Source organism: Lucilia sericata, unplaced genomic scaffold, assembly GCF_015586225.1.
Source record: "Lucilia sericata isolate MDLA Ls3-8-SP2 unplaced genomic scaffold, ASM1558622v1 Contig000117F_arrow, whole genome shotgun sequence".
NCBI lineage: Eukaryota > Metazoa > Arthropoda > Insecta > Diptera > Calliphoridae > Lucilia > Lucilia sericata.
In genome coordinates this window covers 231,982-259,032 of record NW_023994149.1, presented here as the reverse complement: position 1 = coordinate 259,032, position 27,051 = coordinate 231,982, and the positions used below count along the sequence as shown (strand labels likewise).

The 27,051-nt window shown below is 29.3% G+C and overlaps 2 protein-coding genes across 2 annotated transcripts in view; one reads left to right on the top strand and one right to left on the bottom strand.

Annotated features, from left to right (window-relative positions):
- The window catches only part of LOC119600590, a 75,164-nt gene that overhangs the window by 10,835 nt on the left and 37,278 nt on the right, over positions 1-27,051 (bottom strand). Inside the window, exon 2 of the mRNA XM_037950918.1 lies at positions 23,847-23,898. The gene's annotated coding sequence lies outside the window, so the exon portion shown is untranslated. The remainder of the gene's footprint in view (positions 1-23,846; positions 23,899-27,051) is intronic.
- On the top strand, positions 3,191-4,555 carry LOC119600591. The gene is made up of 2 exons (XM_037950919.1): positions 3,191-3,284; positions 3,353-4,555. Exons 1-2 carry the CDS (start codon positions 3,245-3,247, stop codon positions 4,447-4,449), a joined length of 1,137 nt encoding a protein of 378 aa, XP_037806847.1. The 5' UTR covers positions 3,191-3,244; the 3' UTR covers positions 4,450-4,555.

The window sequence follows — 27,051 nt, the reverse complement described above, 5'->3', positions numbered from 1 at the left end:
ATAGTCTAGTCTATAGTCTAGTCTATAGTCTAGTCTATAGTCTAGTCTATAGTCTAGTCTATAGTCTAGTCTATAGACTAGACTATATAGTATATAGTCTATAGACTAGACTAGACTATAGACTAGACTATAGACTAGACTATAGACTAGACTATAGACTAGACTATAGACTAGACTATAGACTAGACTATAGACTAGACTAGACTAGACTAGACTAGACTAGACTAGACTAGACTAGACTAGACTATAGACTAGACTATAGACTAGACTAGACTAGACTAGACTAGACTAGACTAGACTAGACTAGACTAGACTAGACTAGACTAGACTAGACTAGACTAGACTAGACTAGACTATAGACTAGACTATAGACTAGACTATAGACTAGACTATAGACTAGACTATAGACTAGACTATAGACTAGACTATAGACTAGACTATAGACTAGACTATAGACTAGACTATAGACTAGACTATAGACTAGACTATAGACTAGACTATACTATAGACTAGACTATAGACTAGACTATAGACTAGACTATAGACTAGACTATAGACTAGACTATAGACTAGACTATAGACTAGACTATAGACTAGACTATAGACTAGACTATAGACTAGACTATAGACTAGACTATAGACTAGACTATAGACTAGACTATAGACTAGACTATAGACTAGACTATAGACTAGACTATAGACTAGACTATAGACTAGACTATAGACTAGACTATAGACTAGACTATAGACTAGACTATAGACTAGACTATAGACTAGACTATAGACTAGACTATAGACTAGACTATAGACTAGACTATAGACTAGACTATAGACTAGACTATAGACTAGACTATAGACTAGACTATAGACTAGACTATAGACTAGACTATAGACTAGACTATAGACTAGACTATAGACTAGACTATAGACTAGACTATAGACTAGACTATAGACTAGACTATAGACTAGACTATAGACTAGACTATAGACTAGACTATAGACTAGACTATAGACTATACTATAGACTAGACTATAGACTAGACTATAGACTAGACTATAGAAATAGGATTTATTCATAATAATACAAATTTTGCCCAACAAACCTTGTGATTGTGGGAAAGAATCGTTTTATTATTATCTATTTATTTAAATACATACATATTCAAAACTTTAGAAATATATGATATTAAGTTCTTATCCAATAATAGCTAAAAGACATTTTAAAACGTGTAAACTAAATTTAAAGATTTTTTTTTAAACTTAGATTTTCAGCTAGAATAATCAAAGAAGAAACTTTTCATTAATATAACTGTCAAAAATGACGAGTTCTCACTTTTTGTTTTTATTTGAAAACTTAATAATAAATTTAATTTAATTTTGATAAACAAAAAGAAAATGTTCTTGTCCCATAATTTTCCATTTTCTTTTTCTAATATCCTGTTATAAAAGAACTTGTTTATTGTTTGTATTTTTGTTTCTAAAGAACCCTTCATTAAAACATCCATTGGATTCTTGACTCGTTAAGTGTAAAAATAAACAAAAAATCATTTGTATAAGAAACATAAACAACAACAACAACAATAAAAATTTACTGGCATCTATAAGAAAATCAACAAGTGTTAAAATACATAAATTAAAAAAATACAAAGTAAGAAAAATATTTAGAAAATGTTTTAAACTTATACACGATTATTTTTCTTTTCTATATTTCAGCATACATTTAAAATGTAAATTTCTAACCCAAAAGGAAAAAAAAATGAAAATTGTCTCCAGTCTTTGGAGATTGTGGAAAAGTGCTGCTAATAAAAATTTACATTTTCTTATTTTGTTGTTTATTTCTTTAACTGGCATTGTTTATGTAGATAAAAAATTTCTAAATAAATTATCACACAACTTTCAGTTTTTCTGTTTTATTCCAAACACTCGTAATGTCATGTTAATGATGTTTTCTTTGCGTATTTTTTATTTATTATAAGAAAGTCTTGAAAGATATGAAAGACTAGATGACTGGCTGTTACATTTACTGAATCACTAGATGTCTGACTGCATGACTTAAAAGAAGTATATGTTTTTTTTTTAGTTTTTAAGGCTGCTGAATATAAATTGTAGCCTTTTTGTGTTGATTTCCATTAGCTTCCATTTTGTTTTGTATTCTAACTTTTTCATACATAAATAAGATTTAAAGTTAAAAATTCATATTTTAAAAATAGGAGTTAAATCATAATGTTGTTAGCGGAAAATTTTTAAAACAAATAAATTTTATTCAATTAAACTTTAATTTATCTGCTCTAGCAAAAAAATTAACATTATCAAATTATTTAACAATAACTGGTGATAATATCATTTAGTCCATGAACAATCTCAAGAGTTTTGCTTTCAAGTTAAGTTTTTGTCCAGCAGATAGCGCCCTGGTTTCAGATTTGGACGATTGTTTTAAAACAGTAAACGGGATGTTTTATTATTTGCTATTTAAATTGAAATAAAATTAATGTTCCTTAAAATTCTTAATGCTAACAGCAATTTTACTTATGAGGGTCAATTTATTCGTTCAATTGTATTGAAGATGCTTCTTGGTGACTTCCGCGATAAAAAATGCTTGCTGTTATTTAATTCATTTAAAACTCACACCAAACAGTGTACATGTGTTTAGATGATGTAAACTGTTAAAGCTTATCATTCAAATGTTTATACTAATGAAAATAAAAAACGCCTACATTTCGATTATTTGCTTCAAGTCTGACATAACTCAAAATTTAGGTTTTTTAACTACAAAAATTACATCATAGTGGGAAGGGTATTATGCGTTTGTGCTAGTGGCACCGATCGACTCAGAATAACTTTCTGGATCGATTACGACATGTCCGTCCACCCGTCTGTCTATTCGCCCAGCTGGCTGTCCATGTCAACCTTGTGTCTAAGCTACAGCCCGCAATTTCACAATATTTTTATGAAACGACAAATTCTATTGAAAATGGTTGAAATCGGTCCACTATTATACCGGGCCCCATCCAACCAGACCTTCCGACTTGTGCTTTTAGCTCATAAATACAACAAATATTGTAGTATCTCTTTAGAAATCGTCACAACACAGATTTATATAAGCATTAACACAGTTTTGAGTTATATCAGTCTTATACTAAATAATCGATTAGTTTATAAATTACTCTATATTCAATTTAAAAACACTTGCTCTAAAAGCACACAGCAGTCAACAAGTCTCGGATTAAAAAAACAAAAGAAAAAAATGTTTTTGCAAATACTTTTCATCTTAATCATCATAGAAGGTATATCATTATTATTTAGTGCAAAAATATTATACAAAGAATTTTATTACCTTAATCCTTTTTACTAGGAATACTTGCACAAAATTGTCAATTAAATGCTGCTTTCATGGATAAAAAATGGATTTATGCCACCAAACCTACAGCGAACACTTGGGATGTTTTACATACGGATTATATTGAAGATCGAAAAAGATTATATTTAATATGTAATAATGCAATGACTAATGTTAGAAGAATATATTGTAATCGTGGAATTTGGCAGGAAGAAACTCATGATCTTACTTGTCCTAGGCGCCTTAAAGCAAATGTTGTAAAGATTGGAAATGAGAACTCATGTAGTCAATTGAATGGAGAATTATATCAAGTACGTTACACTCTGACAGATGGAAGTATAATTTCGCTCTATGAAGTCTGCTATAGTACACAGAATGAACAGTCTTTGTATGCACGTCACAAGGCATATGGTTTTAATTTAGCTGCCTCTACATATGTCAGACCAATGTTTAGCAGAAGTAATGTAGTGTCGAGGGAACGTGAACTTTCTTTTAAAGCTGAAAATATTTATAATACATTTGTGCGTTTATTGGGTTCTAAGCAAACGTATGTACCGAATGAAAAAACATTGATATTGGATCGGGGACATTTAGCTAATTCTCAAGATTTTCTTACCTATGACCAAATGGATGAAACATTTAAGTATGTTAATGTTATGCCACAATTTCGTGGCGGTAATCGTAGCAATTGGAAACGTATCGAAAATTGGGTTCATAATTTACCTGTCAAGAATACATATGCTGAAGTTGTTACCGGTTCAATTGGTATTTTAAGTTTACCGCACTCTGAACACAATACGCAGATTCCCATGTACTTAATGTCCAACGAAAAGAATCCTATACCCTTGTGGTTATATAAAGTGGTTAAATATAAGAATGAATGTTATATTTTTGCTACTTTAAATAATGAATTTAATACAAATTCTAGTATTAGTCCACCATTTTGTAATAGCACAGCCTGTCCAAGGCAATTAGAATTTAACCCGTCCCTAAATAGTGGCGTATCGTATTGCTGCGATTATAACTCTACAGCTGCTAAAATTGGAAGCCATGCAATATTGTGTAATTCCGTTTCGCGTCTAACTAAATTTTTTAATAATATTTTTGGTTAACACTACATACGTAACTAATTATTGTAATGACAATATAATTAAGTATGATGGAAAAATAGTTTGGATTTTTATTATTTTAAAATAAATATTATGAAAACTTGTTAAATTATTCAATTATTGGTAACCATTAAAGTCAAAGCTCGCTATAACGTCCAATCGTGGGCCAAGATATTTCTAAACAAATATTTTTTTAATAGAAAATAATCAATAGACAAATTGACATATATAGGCAGATCTTCATAGAATCTAATAAGGGTCCAGAATATATATACTTTTGTGGGAATACGACCAATATTTTGTGGGTATAAACATCACCTTATTGGAAAGGGTATTATGCCTTGGTGCTGAGTGAGTGTGTCCGTCCGTCCGGCTGTCTGTCCATGTAAACCTTGTCCATGTAATTTTCAAGTTATTTTGATAAAATTTGGACCAGATGTTTTTTGCCGTCCAAGAACGAAGTCTACTACTATATATAGTAGGATATCTTTAAAAATTGACACAACTAAGTTTTATATAAGTATTTATATAAGCGTAAATAACACTATAATGATAGGTCCTCATTTGACTCAAGCCCCCATACATAAATAATTTATAATCATTAGCATCGCGATGAAATTCAGCATAACTAACTCTTATATAAAAATGAATTCCTGCAATGGGCCTATTCTTGATCTTAACTTCCACATAAATCCTCTTTTAGAAAATTAGGGTTTCATCAATAAATTGCTTAAATAGATCGAAATCAAGGTCAAACTCAATTCAAAATAAAGATTTTCTTATAAAAAAACAAGTAAGAGTGCTATATTCGGCTGCGCCGAATCTTATATACCCTTCACCACAGTGTCTTTAAAATTTTCCCGTTTATATCATTATTATAGCAATAGCAAAACGAACAACAACAACGCTAAACGAAAAAAAAATTGTCTTTTTAATGAAATTTTCAGAGGTTGTCTCGGATTTTTGCTCATATCTCCGATATTTATGGACCGATTTTGCTGATTTTAAATAGCGATCTTCTCGAAAGCATGTCTAACAGAATTATTGAAGATTTGGATCTCGCCGATATCTGGCGTCCTCTAAAAACTGATTTCAACAAACACACAGACGGACAGACAGACAGACGGACAGACGGACATAGCTTAATAAACTCCGCTACCTATAAGGATCCAGAATATATATACTTTATGGGGTCGGAAAATTATATTATAGAAATTACAAACGGAATGACAATCTTATATATACCCTTCTCACGAAGGTGAAGGGTATAACAAGTAGGAAAGTATAGCCGGGCATGGCCGACCATATAATACCCTACACCATGAATATATTTAAAAAATTTAATTTTTCATAAAGAAACTTTTATGTTGAATTTTACCTTAATTCCAAAGTATTTAAGCAATTTATTGATAAAAAAAACAATTTTCTATATATAAATATATTTATAATTATATAGGAGTATAGGTCAAACATGGGCCGATACTCATTCTATTTGGGAAAAGGATATATTTTTAAATAACAGTTAGTTATGTTGAGTTTCATTGCGATACAAATGGTTACAAGTTAATTTTAGACATTTAAGACATTTTTTGAAGGGGGGTTTGTATGGGGGCTAGGGTCAAATAAAAGCCGATCATTACGAAAATCAGCAGTGTCATTTATACTTATATAAATCATATTTGTGCCAAGGTACGGTTGTATGGGGGCTAGTTGAAATAATGGACCGATTTCAATCATTTTCAATAGGCTTCGTCCCTGTACCAAAAAACATGTTTGGGCCAAATTTCATCAAATTATCTTGAAAATTGCGGCCTGTACCTTGCGCATAAGGTTTACATGGACAGCCAGCCGGACGGATGAACGGACATGTCTTAATCGACTCAAAAAGTGATTCTGAATCGATCGGTATACTTTAAGGTGGGTGTAGGACCACACCACAATAGTGATGTAGGGTATAATAATATTTTTTTGATATATGTACACATTTGTAAGTAGCTGCTGTAGAATATCATATAATCGGTCATTACCGACAGTACTTGTTTATGGTTTAAATTATTTTCTTAAAGTTTTTTTATTTCCCTAAAATATTCTCTTAAAACTTATTTTTGGAACTTTTAGAAAAATCATATGGTAATATATCGCTTCACCTTTTCAAATGAATTATAGCTAAAATTTACAAACAATTGTAATTAGTATGAGTGTATATATTTTGTAAAAGATTATAATCAAATATCAAAACTATTATTGCTTTCGACAGTTCAATTGTGTATCCTTTCTATTTCTGATGAAAACTTTTAAGGTAATTAACTTTGGGGCTTTATTTTCTGAAATTTGTAAACTTCAATAGACTATAAATCTAAATTTAGTTTGTGCTGGTTTCTGTGGAAATGTTTTGGCAAAATGGTTTCGGGGAGTTAAGGGAATTGAATATTATACGAGAAATTTATAGTTTAAGTTTATAAATAGTTGATAATTAAATATTAAATCAATTTACTTAAATTTATATGTTGACTTGCAACACAACATTATCTTCTTAAAATCTCTTTTAAAAGAAATATTTCAATAATTTTCTGCAATTTATTTAAACTTCTGTCCAGAAAAATACTGTTCAAGGTTGTTTTCCTGAATAACAGATTGTCAAATTTTCTCCCTCAAAAGAGGCCGTAAAATCTTTTTAATCAATATCGAATAAAAAAGAACTTTTGAGGTTTTATTTATCTGGTTAATACGTTCGCAAACAGAAAAAGGAAATACAAATACTCTTTATATGTGTAATCACTCTCAAGCAGAGAAGCAAAAACCAATACCATTATACCTGTACTGAAGATTTATTCATCCATATGTGTATGTTTCCGACAACTTTAAAAATTTCGTAAAAAAATTTTTTAAGTTTTTTGTCAATAAAAAGAATTGGTTGGTTGATATTGATGTTGATTTCGGTTGCTTCCAAGTCATTTATTCTCTTTATTTTATTTTTTTGTATTGAAACTTGTTTGTTTTATTGATGTCATTCATGTTTTACACTTTTTTCTTGTAGGGGTTTTATTCTTGCATTGGCAGAAACATTTTTGGGAAAGTGTTCAATTAAAAGTTTTTTGTTTAACTATTTTGATATGAATATGTAACATAAATGCGAATTTTAAGTGCACTTTTGCCAAAAAGGAAAACATTATGTTATAATCATTAAAAAATTCAAATCAATTTTAAAAAATTTAAGTAATATGCGAAAATAGTTTTCTTCAAAAGGAAATAAAAACTTTTTTCGATATGTCTATATCTCCATCAGTATTCTCAAGTATGTATATGTTTTATATCCGGCCACATCTTCAAATTTTTAAACTTCTTTTCTTGCACGCTGTTGTCTCTGTGTTATGTAGTCGTTGTTCTAGCGACCTATGTCAAAAAGTTTCTAGTTTGAAAGCGGTCTAATAACCCGTGGTATTACTTTATGACAGTTTACAATGTTTTATTTTTCTTATAAACAATATTTTTATATTTTAACAAATACAAACTAGAATCTACTTCTAGACGTGACCAATAACATTCTAAATATCTCATACCTATGTATATATTAATTTATTTCTTTTAACTTTTATGTATTCCTTCTTGAATATTCATGCCACTGCTTTACCTCAACTGTAAATGTTATTCGTTTCTTGTGAAATATTTAAGTTAATATTAAAATACATATAATCCCCCTTTAACCTTTTTTATGTGTTTAATATTCATAAACAACATTTTATGTTTTTACTCTAAACTGTTCAAACTCTAAGTTTTTAACGTTATAAGGAAATCGTACATTTGTTTCCGACCTTTTAGTATATTTTTAAGTATTGACCGTTAGCATTGCTAAGCATTTATATTGAAATATTTATACATATTGAAAAAAATCACTTTATTTAAGTAAAAGTATTAAAGGAATATCATGCATTAAATGTTTTTCTTATCCAATAGTTCGGGGCAACAGTCTCGAACTATCTGTTTAATCTAATACTTCCGGTTACCCCGGTTACACAGATATTTAAACATGTAATTGTTTATGAATCCATATATTTCAGAGAGGCATTCAGAAAGTTTTTCCAAAGAAGCCAATACACAGCAACGAATATTTTCTCTTGAGTTAAGGTTACATGAGAACGGTAATGTCTCCACTCTTGCATATAAAAGGGATATATGTGGAGACTTTTTTCATTTCTCTTGTTTACAAAGAATACATTCATGACGAAAGGCGAATTAGAGCCAACCAAGTGTTTAGACTTTAGTGGTGATGACTAATATTTTCGTATGCACTGACTCTTCGTCGAACAGCTGATTGACAATTTTATCGTAATACGATGAGATAAGTTTTATTTTAAACATCTCCACCATATCGGTTCATATTTATACATAGCATTTCTTTATCTTATTACATGAATAATTATTATTTAAAAGTCTAAAATGTCCTTAGTAAAATTAGTTTTGTTATAAAATTTAATAAGAATATGTAGTCGGGTATGATTAGACTTTACATATTTTCATAATTTTATTTTTAATTAATTTTACAAATTTTTTGTTGATATTGGATGGACAGACAATTCCATTGTCTTAGAAATCAAGGGCAGAGTCTCAGTTGGGAATCGAACTCATAATCCCTAGAATGTTAGAACGGGCACAATTTGTTCATCAAAAATGACTACATATAAAGTCTATCGCTTCTTTATTAAACGTCATGTTTATTTATATGTGTGTATGTATGTTTATTTCAACTTAACCCTTAATAGCCTGGTGGTACCGCCAGGAACCAACCAATCAAAATTAAATTTTTTGTTATTTAAATATTTGCCAACTTCATGTTATGACTTTTAAAATGTTTTTAATTGCAAGCGGCACTAATTTCTTTGATCGGTATTGGAATAAAGTTTCATTTGGCTTGTCCAGGTTCAAAAGAATGCAATTACCTCAAAAAAAATTTCTTTCGTGATATTGTGTTTTTTTGACAAAAAGTTTTAGTTATAAATCGACAAAATTTTAAACAGAAAAAAATATTTTACGGATCGTTGCCTAATATTTTTTTAATAATAGGTATTTGAAGTGATTTGACTTCTTTAGTTAGACGGATTTTTTTAAATTTCTGGTTGGTTCTTTAAGGGACCCAGACTTCAAATTTGTTCATATATCAGATTATATAAATCGATATTTTTGGGATGTTTTGTGATTGATTTATTTTAAAATGAAGCATACAAATGCTATGCCAGTAGTCTGTTATTGCTTGATGAAATCTTGTGTTAAAATTCGAGTGGGAAAAGATCGACCAAACAATTTTGGGGTTGAAATTGCTTCGAAACGTCGGCGTACATCCCTTACGAAAGTTCGATGTCGAAAATGTCGCATAAAATCATATTTTTCATCAGAAAAGAGCTGTTTTATATATTTTATTTATATCCCAGTATAATTATCTTCATTAACAATGAAATTGCTTATTATTGCCTTTAAAGTACGTTTTACAATATTTATAATTTGGAAGTCCGGGTGCCTGGTGGTTCCTCTAGGAACCAACCAGGTATTTTTCACATAACACAGGTAAATACTACATATGAACAAAGTTGTAGAACAAAAGTTGCTTAGAAATGTAAGTTTTATAACATTAATTTTTTTCCGCTCAAACAAAAAAATCAGGCTATTAAGGGTTAATGTTTTAATATAAAAAATCAAATATTTACATTGCTTTCAATAAGCATATCAAACGCATACTCCAGCACATGTTTGTGGGCGAAAAACACACAAAGTCTCAATATAAAGAGTATCTAGCAAAAATGCTGCGATTTTAAGGTTATATTTACTACTTACAGATTTTGCTATACAATCGAATGCGTATTCCGTCCTTAATTTATAAAAGTCTTTAAAAGTTTGGCTGAATGCTTATCGAACTTATCGAAATCTAAATTATCTAAAATAGAAAATTTGTTTCTATGAATTTTACTAAAATATTGATATTTATAGTACCATTTTTTTATTATACCCTACACCACTAAAATAGGGATGATATTATGCATTTGTGCTGATGTTTGTAATGCACAAGAATCTTGGCCCTACATCCACCTTAAAATATACCGATCGACTCAGAATCACTTTCTTAGTGCTCAGTTTATTAAACAAATCCTATGCATTTATTAATCAAAATATCTGTGGTCCAAAACTATTTCAACAATATTGAAATACAATTTAACCTTCTACTGTAAGATTTTAAAATTTTAGTATAAATAGGGATTTAAAATTATTTTTTTGTTGTAATACATATATTTAAAATTTTTTACCATTAAATTTATAATAATTTATTTTAATAAGTCAACATTATTAGTATTTCCATAAATATTAGATAAAATCAAAAATCTTTTAATAAAAATTGTTCTCTATAATTTTCTATATTAATAAAAACTTTTTGCTTATTTTAATGATATTTTAGTCAGTGATAAAACCCAAGCCATAATTAAATATTATTTTAATAACTTTTATTAAATATGCAGAATTAATTGAAATGCAAAAGATTTCCTGGTAATAAAATCGCAAGCTTAAGTACTTGTATAATATAGTTACATAATCAAGATTATTATTATTATTTATTATGTGTAATAAAGTAATTAAGACCAACAAAAGTTATAACAAATTCCATAAAGTTTTTCTTTACTCCCCAAAATAAACACATAATTAAATAGGAAAAAAGCTTAAACTAAAAAATACAAGTATCTTAACTTTAACCCTTTTGGCTTATGAAGGATCAATAATATAAAAAAGTAGCAAAAAAAAACACCGATTAACTAAACCAACAAAATTACTAAACTTTGAGTTATGAAACTTTGAAACATTAACGGATTACGTGTAAAAACTTCAAGTAAACAAAACAAAAGAGGATAATTAGGGAATTTTAAAATTGTTGGAGATAATTGAAAATGATAAATAAAGGGATACTCTTATTAATGGGTTTCGGTCATTAAATATGATAATGAGAAAAACTTAGTTTGTTAACAAAGAGCAATAAATGGTTAACGGGTCATGAAAGTTTTGTATTTTTAATTCTTGAAACAAACAATTTTTAAAAGTTTTTTTAATTAAAAGCTAATTCAGTCAGAAAGAATAAAATAGCCCATAAACTAGTCTATAGTCTAGACTAGATTATATACTAGATTATAGACTAGACTATAGACTAGACTATAGACTAGACTATAGACTAGACTATAGACTAGACTATAGACTAGACTATAGACTAGACTATAGACTAGACTATAGACTAGACTATAGACTAGACTATAGACTAGACTATAGACTAGACTATAGACTAGACTATAGACTAGACTATGGACTAGACTATGGACTAGACTATAGACTATAGACTAGACTATAGACTAGACTATAGACTAGACTATAGACTAGACTATAGATTAGATTATAGACTAGATTATAGACTAGACAATAGACTAGACTATAGACTAGACTATAGACTAGACTATAGACTAGACTATAGACTAGACTATAGACTAGACTATAGACTAGACTATAGACTAGACTATAGACTAGACTATAGACTAGACTATAGACTAGACTTAGACTATAGACTATAGACTAGACTATAGACTAGACTATAGACTAGACTATAGACTAGACTATAGACTAGACTATAGACTAGACTATAGACTAGACTATAGACTAGACTATAGACTAGACTATAGACTAGACTATAGACTAGACTATAGACTAGACTATAGACTAGACTATAGACTAGACTATAGACTAGACTATAGACTAGACTATAGACTAGACTATAGGACTAGACTATAGACTAGACTATAGACTAGACTATAGACTAACTATAGACTAGACTATAGACTAGACTATAGGACTAGACTATAGACTAGACTATAGACTAGACTATAGACTAGACTATAGACTAGACTATAGACTAGACTATAGGACTAGACTATAGACTAGACTATAGACTAGACTATAGACTAGACTATAGACTAGACTATAGACTAGACTATAGACTAGACTAAGACTAGACTATAGACTAGACTATAGACTAGACTATAGACTAGGACTATAGACTAGACTATAGACTAGACTATAGACTAGACTATAGACTAGACTATAAGACTAGACTATAGACTAGACTATAGACTAGACTATAGACTAGACTATAGACTAGACTATGACTAGACTAGACTAGACTATAGACTAGACTATAGACTAGACTATAGACTAGACTATAGACTAGACTATAGACTAGACTATAGACTAGACTATAGACTAGACTATAGACTAGACTATAGACTAGACTATAGACTAGACTATAGACTAGACTATAGACTAGACTATAGACTAGACTATAGACTAGACTATAGACTAGACTATAGACTAGATTATAGACTAGACTATAGACTAGACTATAGACTAGACTATAGACTAGACTATAGACTAGACTATAGACTAGACTATAGACTAGACTATAGACTAGACTATAGACTAGATTATAGATTAGACTATAGACTAGACTATAGACTAGATTATAGATTAGACTATAGAATTGTATATATTACAACAGCCTTGATCTCATTCTTTGATAATCCTCTGTTTTTAGTGACCTTGGAAATGGATTTTATAGCAATTTTATAAATTATATGATTTATTATAAACGAACTTAATCTAAAAATTCACTCAGCCGAAACAAATTATGTGATTTGCATTTTTCCAAAACAGTTCTTCTCTAACAAACTTTAGTAAACTTTAAAACAACATTTTCCGTAAAATATCCTTTACTTTAAAGAGTTATATTGTCAGGGTAAACATTTATATTGAAGTTGATAGCAAACAACCATAACAAAATGATCAAAACGGAAATGTATATGTGTGAGTATAAAAAACCTTCCACAGTTCAACGATGCTTTACCTTCTATACAAACATATATGATAGTGTTGTCCAGCGATGTATATAAACTATATATACAATCATCCATAACATATTGATCTATAACACACAGCTGTATACACCGTTCTTTGTTTATTCAAAATCAAACAACGTGACTTTGTTTTTATTGATAGACGATTTGTGGCAAACAAAAACGTCCATAAACGTTGGCAACAACGACAGCATCATGATAGTCTCTCTGTATCTGTGTATTCTTTTGGCAGGCAGCCAATACTGAAACAACAAGTGGTTCTTGGTGTATTGTATAAAGGATATACAACTATATACTACATACTACATACATATTAATGTCAATAGTAATAAAGCCATTGTAAGCAATAGGAGAGGAGAAACCCTGGAACAAATTCAAAACAAATTACAATCGTAAATTATTTCTATGTTGACTTTATGTTATTTTTTTTTAACTTAAGTATTAAAGCACTTTATAATGTTGGGCATTGTTTTATTAAATTTTTGTCTAGTATAAAAATTTTTTAAAGGCAATGAAAACAATACAAAAAATGCAAATAATAAAACTATTTAAAATTGTTAATTCTTAGAAATAGGTCTGTTATAATATTGTTCATAATTTAAATACCATAATGGAAACTTTTTATATTTAAAATTCTTAGAATTTTAATGAAATTGTTTATGTTGCCACCTTTTATTAAGCATTTTTATAACCTGAAGCGTTGCGAAAAAACAATCTCTTATTTTAAAAGTTAAATCACTTTTTTCATTGCCTTTTATGCCATTCTCTGCTTATTAAAGAGTGAGAGCGTAATTTTACTTTATATGTATAAAAGTGAAAAAATAAACATTCCAATTTTTTGTTTAAAAAACTCGTACTTGCTTTAAACATTATTTATACAATAGCCTTAAGCTGAAAACAACTAAATGGAAAAAAATCACAAAACAAAAAGAAAATATTTTATAAGAGCAATTTGTATAAATTTACCATAATTTCAACACATTTTTAACAAAAAGGGATTTTCTTTTTTTATTATAAAAAAATGTCACGCTTTAAGGGAATGAGAGTGGCTATAGACCTTTATACTGCAACAGAGATACCGGGAACAGTGTTTTAATAACAACCAAAAAAAATTATTCATGCATTATATTTATTTAAATTTATGTATTTAAGTGTTTGCATATGCCCTACAGGATTTTATTATGATCGAAATGCTTACATTTCGTGGAGAGCTGAAAGAACAGATTGTCTTGCTTTTATGACCCTACTAGGTCTTACTCTAGTTTAGATGAGGTATGAAAAGTTAACAAGTTAAAGTGTTATATTTGGTTGTGCCCACAATCCTACTAAATCCTATTAAATAATACCCTACAGAGATATAAAGTAAATTTCCGAAGTAGCCATGCAAATTTACATAATAATGTTATTCATGTTGAATTTTGATATCGAAACGTAAAATACTCATTCCACCTTAGTGTTGCTAGACGACCACAGTAAAGTATAGACCGTTATATAATGGCAGCAGTGTAGAGAGGCTTATCGCGCCTGGCTGTTGGATATAAAGAACAAACGCACATGCGAAGATTCTGAACATAAGTCTGACTATATTACACCACTCTCATACGCACCAGGAGCGAGTGGTTCGGACATAACATAGTAGACAAATTTAACACAAGGATCTATAGAGATGGTTCAAGAATTAAATACGGAGTTTGTTCTAGTGTTTCTCCAATGAATGAAGAAAAAGTATAAATCATCGTCTACGGAATGATTGTAGTGTTTTTGGGACTGAAATGAGTATTTGTAATAATGAAAGCCTGTAAGATACTACATGACCTCAATATCGGAGAAATATTCGCATTTTCGTAAATAACCAGGCAGTACTTCTAACACATCCCCATTAATCGGACAATATAAGAATGTTATGATAATGCTGATTCGCCTGCCTGACATCACCTTAGTTTGGGTTCCTGAGCATGAAGACTACTGTGAGCTGGTACATAAATTAATCATAATATCATAATATCAAGGAGAGTTCAGTTATAATTCCGCTGATTGCAAAAGCCTGAGAATACGATGCAAAACGCACAATGCAACTTACATTAATAGCATTAATAGCTGGGCATTGGGTTTTAGGTAGATATACAAGTCGACTCGGATTCCCCTTCAATAGATACAGTCGCAGTTTCAAATTCAGGCGAAAAGAAGTAAAGGTCTTCGAAATTCTCTGCACTATATCCAACTTTGGTCAGTTCTGGGTCTAGACTTAATAAACTACTGAGATATTTCACGGTTCAATCTTGGTCACATAGTTTTAACATTATTGGTGAATATTTCTTCTAGCTTAGGTTAGGTTACGTGGGTTGCTCGCAAGCGAGTTCACTCGGAGACCTTGTGGCACATTGTGATACCCTTAGAATTGCCAATCCCTGATATTGAGAGAATGGTTTCCCTCCCTAATTTCGTTGACTACTTGGTTCGTTCGGTCTCCTTGAAAACCAGCCGTTGCTTCTAATAAAACCGATCATGTTTACTAGTGACGCATCTCTGACACAGTCCAGATCATGGAAAAGTGCTCTAACAAGATATAGTAGTTTGTGCTTTTGTAAAGCTGGGCAGTAACATAGAAGGTATTGCACCGATTCCACTTCTTCTTCGTTCAAGCAGTTTTTACAGTAGCTATAACGTAAGTAGCCCATACGTTGCGACATATGTCGAATCATACAGTGGCCAGTAATTATACCAGTTAAAAGCCGAATCAAGTTCTTACTAAGAGACAAGAGAGTCCTAGTCCTATCTGTTGTCAGAGTGGGCCAGAGCAGTCTCGATATTCTACAAGTGGTGATATTTGACCACCTGAGTTTCGTCTCACTCAAAGCCCATTCATCTATCATCTATCGTCAGAGGAGTGTGAATATTCTCTTGCGCAAGGGTTAAGCCTAGGGACGACCCTAGATATTTTTTCTAGGTTCTAAATCATTTTGATTTTTTAATTTTTTATTTCTACTTGAAACATTGAATCAATATATTAAGAAAATTCATGCTTACTATCAAATTTTAACAGGGTCAAAGATCATGTTTACTTTTTTATTATTATTTCTATGAATTTTTACTACTAAATTTTGTAAAAATAAGTAACTTTAAAAACAAATTTCATATGAATTAAATCAAATATAATTTAAAATTTTTAAATTAAGTTAAATTTAAATTACTGTTACTTCAATTAAATTGCAACAATATTCATTTAAATGACATTATATTTAACATTGAACTTACCGGATTAAGCTTAAAATTAATAGTGGACTTACAATGAATTTAATACTGTTACACAAATATAAACTATGTATTTAAAATATTATGTATATTTGTTAATAGACTATACATATATGTATGTATAAAAAGTGTATATAAATATACACTGAAAAAAATCAGAGTATATGTTAAGAAATTAACAACATTATTTAGAATCTTTTACTTTACTTTAAAAGAGTTAACTTTTATTTTCCAGAAAATATTTCAATAGTTCCTATTAAAATGTCTGCTGAACATTTTACAAGATTTCTTTAAGTGAAACAGAAATTCCAGAATTTTTTTTACAATGTACATTTGTATATACATTCATATAGGATACATCAATAGCACTTGAGGGAATTTAATAACATTGTTCTTGACATGTCTATTTAACATATTAATTAAGTTCTTTTCAAACGGAACGAGTAAGTATAAAATATTTCATTACGCTCATTATGTTCACATATTGTCTATAAAATGTTGATTTTTATGCCTCTCTTTAGTTGTATTTTTCCTTTAATATTATTATTTATACAACTCGTTCGCAAAGTTATAAATTATAGTAAAAAAATTTAATTTAAAATAAAAATTAATATAACTTTTTTACAAACAGTGCCAATAATTACAAAAAGAAAACGAAAAAATATTTTCATTTATATATTTATTATAAAGTTTAATTACTGTTTAATGGAAAATATTTGTATAAATTTCTGAGGGAATAAAGTTCAAAGTGTGTGTAAATGTGTATGTATGATTATTTTTAATACCAGTTCATATCACAATTAAATTTGTTGATAAATATTTTAAATAGTTGTTAAATACCACTCAATTAAAACACTATTTGCATGTATTTTATATTTAAAACTCATGTTTTCCCTTGGCTTGTACAGTGGCGATGAAAAATGTATTAAACAGTTTTAATTTTATAAATACATAGCTATCTTTTTAGAAAGGCGATTATATTTTAATATTCATATTCATTCGACTATAATGTTGTTACAGCACCACAGTAAAGCATTGACCTTCATATAATGGCAGCAGTCCACAGAGGCTTACCGTGCCTGGCTGTTGGCTATAAAGAACATACGGACATGCGAAGATTCTAAGCATCAGTCAGACTATATTATACCACATACGCACCAGGTCCGGGCATAACATAGTTGAGGAATTTTAACCTGTATCCGACGTTGGTTTAAACGAAATCCTCTAAATCGAATAAATTCTAAGCATCAGTCTGAATATATTACACCACATACGCACCAGCAGCGAATGGTTCGGGCATAACATAGTAGATACCAGAATATAAATGTTTCGAGTATTAAATGGGCTCCACCAGGGTATAAACGTTTTAAGTATTCTATCAGTCATGACCTGTATAACTGCACTTAATACAAAGCAATGCATCACACAAGTGCGAGAGATACGCAATTCAGTCGAAGGCCAGACCACGAACATAAGCCTCCATCCTTAAAATATAATGCCTATGACGTGAGAGTTGTTCTCCAACTCATACCAGAATTACGACTAGTTTTTATACAGCAGAAGTTAACAACTGAAAATAACAACAACATATATAAGAAGATTTTGTTGTTTTTATACCCAACACCACTATAGTGGGGAGGATCCCAGCAGTACGGACTCCCACATAGGTTAACACCTAGCCACCGACTGTCCAGGTGACTAGCTATTTTAACATGTGCTGTCCTACGAGGAAGTCAAACGTCACCCCATAGGCTACAAAGAGGCAGACAAGTGCTTTTTAAGTGTCCCCTCTCTCGCTTATAAAGGGGACACTAAAGTGACGATTATCTTCACCCTTCACTTTAGAAAGAGTACATCTGTGACGAAAGACGAATTAGAGCCAACCAAGTGGAAATCACTGTCTTTTTCGGATGCATTGACTATTTGTCGAACTGCAGGGATTTTATACATTTGTGCTGATGTTTGTGACGCCCAAAAATATTAGACCTGTCAGACCTGTCCGTCTATGTGGCCATGTAAACCTAGTGCGCACGCTACTGGTCGCCATTTTCAAGATTATTTCATGAAATTTGGCACATATATTTTTCTTTTGACCCAGGGACGAAGCCTATTGAAAATTATCAAAATTGGTCCATTATTTCGCCTAGCCCCCATACAACCATACCCCCCGGATAGGACTTTTGAGCTCATAAATATGTTAACTTGTTTTGTATCTCTTCAAAAATCGGCAAAACTTTATTTCATATAAGTATTAATAATACTGCTGATTTTTGTAATGATCAGGCCTCATTTGACCTTACCGCCCATACGAAGTCCTCTTCAGATTCGGGTCAATCCTTTAAAAAAAAGTATAAGTTGGTCTCAGAGATTCCACTTTTTTCAAATTTAGCCGTCCAGAAAATAAAAAAAGTTTTTTAAATTTAAAATATTAAAAAGTTATATTTTTTAAATACATTATGGTGAAGGGTATATAAGATTCGGCACCAGACGAATATAGCACTCTTATTTGTTATGTGTGAAAATTTGATTTCAATAGCAAATTATTGCAAGAGCTTGAAAATATTAATTTTTAAAAATTGACATGTATAGTATGATCCTAACCAAAATCCTGTATTTTAAATTTGTTTGTATGACCATTTTTCAATCGCTTCAATTTTTAATTAAAATATTTGACCTTGAATATTTGTTTCCTTTACGTCAAAGCCTATTTTTAATGCAAACAATTTTTCTTCCAATTAATAACTAACTAACAAGTAACTAGTACTAAATACTATGAGAATGACTACATCTATGTATGTACATATGTATTTTATACAATCAACCATGTGGAATAAATCCAATGTTTTTTGCAAGAAAAAACTTCATGTTTTACCATCAGTGGTAGTGGTGGCTGTAACTTTATCTTTTATCATTTCCCATGTGGAGATTTTTTTCGAAATTACCAAGAAAAATAACAAGGGTTTAAAAAAATGCACAACACACTGAATATGTAAGAAAAAAAACTAATAACAATGATATAAACTTGAATGTCATTTAATCTATGTTGTAGATGTACAATGTTACAAGTACTTGAATAATAAGGGGATTGTTGGTTAATTACTGAACTTGAAAAATTAACATTACACAAGATCATTACCAAAGAAATGATCAATATAATAGTAAGATATCATATAATAGATTTGAAATAAATGTACGATTGCTTATATTACATTTTAATATTCCTCTTTTTTTTACTAAATGGCATTTTATTTTTAAATCCTCTTAGAGGCTCAAAACTTCTGAAACATCCTTTATATTAGCAAAGCATCCAACCATAATATGAAAGAATGCTTAAAGCAACCATAACAAATTGAAAATTAATGAATAAACGTTTGCGTTAGTATTTAAAGATCATGATGATGATGATGAGTCTACAGTTTTTTTTATTTAAATTTTAAATATGAACTGTTGCTTTAAAGTATTATTTTTAATATTTTTCTGTTTGTTTAAACAAAATTTACGGATTTTCTTTTTTTTATATATATACATAAACGTGCTTGTACTTTTATGGGATTATTGCCATTCATACATACATACATATATACATAGATGTTTTACAAATGATGCTTTTTCAAATGTTTAATTTAAAATACGACTTAATTGGGAAATATTAAAAGTAAAAGGCATGAAAAAAGGATTTTATATTCGATTGAATTAATTCGAATAATATGTATAGTTAAAAGTGTAACCCAGTCATAACTCGATTATATTGTTTTCAAATAATTGTCTGATAAGTTTATATTACAATATTTCATTAGATAACTGAAAAGTGCGGAAAATATAATATTATATCCAAATTTCGATCACTCTACCATGGATAGATTTTGTGCTTAGAATCATTTTCTGAGTCGATTTAGCTATGTCCGTCCGTCTGTCCGTCCGTCTGTCCATCCGTCCGTCCGTCCACGTAAACCTTTTAATCAAACTAAAGGCAATTTTGAAGATAATTCAATGAAATTAGGCACATGATCTTCTATTGTCCCAGGGACGAAGCCTATTGAAAATGGTTAATATCAGTCCATTATTTCACCTAGCCCCAATACAACTGAACCCCCGAATAGGGGGTTTTATATTTCTATGTTTAATATCGTAAAAAAATATCAAAAAGTACCATCTTAAAAACGAAAAAGTAGAAAAATCTCTCTCAATGTTAAAATTTATGTTCCATGGTTGAATATTTTAAAAAATTCAAAAAGTACCATTTATGAGATAAAAAGTTCTAAAAGGTTCTCTCTTAAAGAATCTTATTCAATTAGGACCGTGTATGTTAAAAAATCATGATCAGAGTATCACTTGAAGAAAGAAAAAGTACCAAAAGTGGAATAAATTCTACCTTAGTGGAAAGTACTAATAAAAAGAGTACAATGAGAATTAAGTTTATAAAATGATCCGTATTTAAATCTATATATCACAGATAAAACTCAAACGATTTAAATCTACATTCATTTGTTCCAGAAAAATTGTGCTTTCAAAAAGTACCAAACAATTTACTCGAATTTGATCCTATATAGGCCTTAGTACTCGAATTCAAAAATAATATACCAATAGCTTATTTTGTGTGAGTAAATAAACTACTTTTTCAAATTTTATAAAAAATGGTTCAATGAGTTTGAATAAAATTAAATTTCCCGTTTTCCCTTTTTTGGTACTTTTTTCCCCAGTGAAATAGCAAAAATTATCTTTCAATAAATATTACAGAGTTAGTCCGTAATACTTCGAAAAAAATTTCTTAATGTGTTAAAAAAAGTACCAAAAATACAGTTTTCTCTCTTTTACACCCAAAAAGGACTGAATTTTAAAAAAGTACGAAATAGGTTTCTCCTAATTTTGGGAGATATATATTCAAAATATTTACAAAAATGTTATTTTGTTTATTAGTTAACAAGTTATAAAGGGCCAAAAAAGGTACCAAAATCACCTTTGTTACACATTTTCACCTCTTAAAAGTACGAATTTCAAAAAAGTACCAGACACCCATCTGCTTATTTTAAGAGTAGATACGGGTGCATTTAAAATTTTTCTTGCATCACTAATATTAGATAATTAAGAAAACCTGTTTTACACGTTTTTTTCCCTTTTTTACCCCCAAATGTACAAATTTACAAAAATCCCACCTTAGTGGATCTACATAAGCAAAAATACATCTACTGTAAAAATTTCATGATTTTAGGTTCAGCTTAGAATCATTTCTTGCATTCAAAAATAAACCCCTTTAGTTTTTATATAAATCAAATATGATTTTTTTAAAATTTTTTTCTAACAAAAAAGTTGTTCCAATTTTGTTATATAAATTAAGCTTAAAAATAAATTGTATTTTATTTATAAAATTATTTTTTGTTCTCAACTTTATATGCGCATTAAACTGTAACAAAACTGCACAAATACCAACAATAACCTACAAAATTTTTAAATGAATTTTATTATTTGATTCCAAGTAAACATGTTCCTCTATTAATATAGAAAAAAGTACTCGGAAATATAAAAACCTTGTAAATTTGTTTGCTAACACTGTGCAACAAATTTACGAAATCATAACGGATAGGAATAATTCGGAAAATAAATGTAGGTCCGGAGGGCAGGTAGGTTATACATTTCGTAAAAATTTCATTGGTTTAAAGATTTTCGTTAAAACAAAAAGAAAATTTGTTTAAAAATCGAAAATCCAAATACTTCGATAATTGAAAGCTTTAGGAAAAGTGTTTTAGTTTGTGGTCACATATCTTTCTCCTTCAAAATTAATTTTTTTAAAGGAAATGATTATGTTCAAAATAAGTTTTTGATCCGATTTTATATCCTGAAGTTATATTTGCCATCATTTTTTGTCATCTAGTGTATTTTTTACATTCATTTCATAAAGTATTTATTTACTTACAATAACATATTTATGAATATAATTGCATTTTCATTTTATTTATAACATTTTCTAGGAATTCGTTTTTTTTTTTGTGGTCACATTTGGCAATGAAATTTAACTAAAAGTGGTGAAATGGTAAATTTTATTTCATTTAAAAGGATTTTAGTTTTCCGCAGTAATATATTATGAATAGTTGTTCTTTAATTAACAACGAATGTATGTGTTTCTAGCTTTGGATCTAGACATCTTGGTTCTCGGTTTTACTTTTTTAGATAAAGTTGTATATTTTGTATATTTTTGTTGTTGATTTGAGAACTATCCCTACATACTTTGAAAACGGATGTTATTAAAAAATCATAAACACTTTGGTGTTCATTTGGCGGTTATAATTTTAAACGCTTTCTTTAAACTCGTTTCATTTTTTTCGGACTGACCACTCGAATTTGTTAATTAAGCATCAATAGTAACCAATAGTTAGTTTTAAATACTCATGCTGAGAAGTATAGTAAAAATCGGTTCCGATGGAACGCATCTTTCAAAAACTTGTCTAAATGCTACTGCTTTAAAAACTATATTGGCTTTTATAATATCAATATGTTTATAACAAATGAGTAAAAACCCAAATAGACTACACAAGCGGCTTGACAAACATACCAATATTTTACGTTTGTGCAAGCCTGTTGTGTAGTGTATGAGGGTGTTTCCTGTTTGTTCAAATGCTTGCTGTTTGTTTGTACAAAAATTAAAAAATTTTGATTTTTACACAAACATATTGAATTTTTGTCAAACCATTTGTATGGTTTATATTCAATAATAACAAATTTTTCAAAAAATTTACATTTCTAAGAAAAATTGACATCTGTATCTTTGAAAGTCCACAAAAACGTGAAAAATCGGTGCGAATGAAAAAAGTATGTTTGAAGAGCCGCTTGTGTAGTCTATTTGGGCCTTAAATCGTTATACTAAATTTCATGAAAAATGTTCTATTCTTCTAAAATTTATCATTTCCCTTTTCAACACTATTTTACTTATGTATATTATTTAAAATTTTGTATATTACTTTATCGTTTCTTTATTTCTATCTTTTATAATGCCAAACCTTAACGACTTTTTCCTTTTAAATAAGTATGTATATAGATAGTTATGTATGTGTATCTACGTAAAACTAAAAGTAACAGGTGTGTCTTAAGTAAACATTTTAAAAAGTTTGAGATATTTTAAGTGCTATAATAAGAAAACAATCCTTAGATAGTAACATGAAGTCAGTTTTTAGATAAAGATTTAAAAACTTGATAATTTAAAAATTAAGTGAAAAATGTACTTACGTGAACTTTAAATTAAGATAAACATTTGTGCCAAATGATTTGTTTTTAATTACTGAAAATAAAGAAAGAAACAATTTGAAATAATTTGGTAGACATTTTTTGAAATAAGAAATTAATTAAGTGCAACAAAGAATTTTGTAGAGAAGTCTATAAAGTGTGCACAAGGTTTGCATGGACACACAGTCGGATGGACGGACATAGGTAAATCGACTCAGAATGTGATTCTGAGCCGATTGGTATGCTTTAAGAAGAGTATAGGACCAATATTTTTGGGTGTTACAAACATCAGCACATACTCTCCCCACTATAGTGATGTAGGGTAAAAGAATAAAATGTCGGCAGTAATAATAATGATATAAGGTATAACAATGTAACCTCTTTAATTGGTTTATGGCTACAATGTGTGTGGCAATACAATTTCTCAAAAAAAAAATGTATTCAATGTTATTAATTTAATTTCCATAAATACCATTTTAAAAAATTATAAGAATTCTCTTATTTAGTTTTGCAAATTAAATATTTAAAATAATGTAATTATGTCTTAAGATGTTTTATAAAATACTTAAAATTTCAATCTTATTTACTTGAAATAAAATTCACTTTTATATTGATTAAATCATAGAAAAGTTTGAGGCCTTTTTACCACAATTTCAAATAAAAAACCATAAATTGAATAAAACAAAAACTTAAAAAAATAATCTAAAAGATCACAGTAAAGTGGTAGAGATGATAGGATTAGAAGTGTATAAATAAAAAAAAAAAAAACAAATCATAAACAGTTTGTAGAAAATTGTAAATTAATAACAACTCAACATCCTGTTTGAAATATCCTGGTATGTCATATCTTAGTTTGTGTGGGTACCAGTTTGCCAAGAATTATATCTACAAACTACTTGTGTATTTATAAGTTTTTATAAAATTTGTTTTTAGAAAACAACAAGGAATTCATCAACATGTTATTGCCTGCATAGTGTTACATTTTGAAGATTGAGCATGTACTTCAATAATATTTTCAAAATTGGTTGAACATCATGAGTGGTATATCAGGATAAAAATTTTCCATGCACTAACACACTAACACACACATAAAATTTCTTTTCATTTTTCGTTTCTTTTTTCTATGGAAACTGTAAATCAATGTTATTACATTAAAAATCCTTCAAGTATTTATATACATACATATGCACATACTTACGTACATATACATGTATATGTGAATATCCTTCCATACATTATAATGTATGTATATACTACATTCATATATTTTCCTGTATAAACAATGTACTGTTACATTGTTATACTTCTTGTGTTTGTATCTGTATCTAAATGTGATTGACATTTGACAAGCAAGTATATACAACAAAAGCAAGAAACATAAAAAACAAAAGAAAACAGAAGTAAGAAGCTTAAAAATAGTTACAGGGTGGTAATGTTTAAGTTGGAGTATGTATTTGTATAAAAAGTGTATCGATATTTTTAAATTCAAGTTTAAATATAAGAACTTGAATTAAAAACACTCACACACACACACACTTATAAACAATGGAAAACTTAATCCTTGTGCAAAATCTTGGATAATGGTCAAATGATGAAATAATTAAAAATTTTATTATAAAAATGTTTCCTTTTAACAATAAAGACGGATTTATGGAGAATAAAATTTATAACTTAGGGATTAAGTCTGTGAGAGAATAAGAGTGGGGAAATGTATTAAAGTCGTTGCTAAAAAATCGATTTTGTGTTGAAAACTTAACATTTGCTGTTATTTCGTTTTAAAGTAATAAAATTGGATATAAGACCCTTATTTAAAAATATTTGCATTTTTTTACAAATTCTTAAATATTTTTAATTTTTAAAAAATGATTTCCTTTAGTTTTTAAAAAGGTTCTTTTTTATACCCAATTCAAAAAAGATAGGGGGTATATTGACTTTGTCATTCCGTTTGTAACACATCGAAATGTTGATCATAGACCTACAAAAGTATACATTCTGGGTCCTTATTAAATTCAAAGACGATCTAGCCACCTCTGCCTGACTGTCTGTCTGTCTGTTGAAAGCACGATAGAGTCCGAACGGAGAGAGCTAGAGAGTTGAAATATTCCACAGTAAATGGGCAATATCGGTCCACGTTTTCGCATAGCCCCCGAAAAACAGCTTTAACAGTCATAACTGTTTTAAAAATGCGAGTATAGCGATGAAATTCGACATAAATAAGTTTTATATGAGCCAAATTCTCTCAACCAAACTTTATGAGGATCGGTCCATAATTGACCCTACCCCTCATATATGGTCCCCTGCAAAAAAAGGCTTTAACCTCCCATTACTGGCTTAAAAATACTAGTCTAGCGCTGAAATTCGATATAAGTAAGTAAGATGGGGTATATTCATTTTATCATTCCGTTTGTAACACATCGAAATATTGGTCATAAACCCACAAAAGTACTAAGACCATTAAAAGTGTATATATTGTGGGATCTTATTAAATTTTTGGACGACCTAGCCATGTCCGTCTGTCCATCTGGCTTTCCGTCTGTCTGTCCGTCTGTCTATCCATCTGTCTGTCTGTCTGTCTGTCTGTCTGTCTGTCTGTCTGTCCATCTGTGTGTTTGTTTAAATCGCAATAGAGTCCAAGTGGAAAGAGCTGAAATTTTGCACAAATATTTTTTATTTGTGCAGTTTGTTTGTTATCGCTCATCACTGAGTTAAAAATGCGCTACTGATGAAATATCAATGTTTACATATAGTGAAACTTAATAGAAATATATGTTTTTAATGTCTATGCACAATGAAAAACTTAATATTTTTTACATTTTACTCATATTCTCTTGTAAATACATACATATATATATTGAATATCTGTTAAATGTCAGTTAGACTTAATACAAAAACAAAAAAACAACACAAACAGGCAGAAAATATAGACTTTATTTGTCATGTTGTTTTATATGTTACCTTTCTCAAAAAAGAAAGAAATATATTGATTGTGATGTCAATAAAAGATTATTTTTAGTTCACAGCAAAGACCACATGATCAAATATAATAGAAATAGAAATAAAGTTATACACAGGTACAATCTAGAACATAAATAAATTTGTACAAAATCAAGTTAAATGTACATACATGTGTATGTATGTATATGTTTATATTGTATGTATGTATTTATTGATGAGATATTGTAAGATGAAAAACCTCAAAGAACCCTTA

Bases quoted from the DNA above. Each gene is read 5' to 3' on its own strand.
- LOC119600591 (XM_037950919.1), top strand. From the start codon at position 3,245: ATGTTTTTGCAAATACTTTTCATCTTAATCATCATAGAAG. The intron at 3,285-3,352 runs GTATATCATTAT...CCTTTTTACTAG, and splicing joins CATCTTAATCATCATAGAAG to GAATACTTGCACAAAATTGT.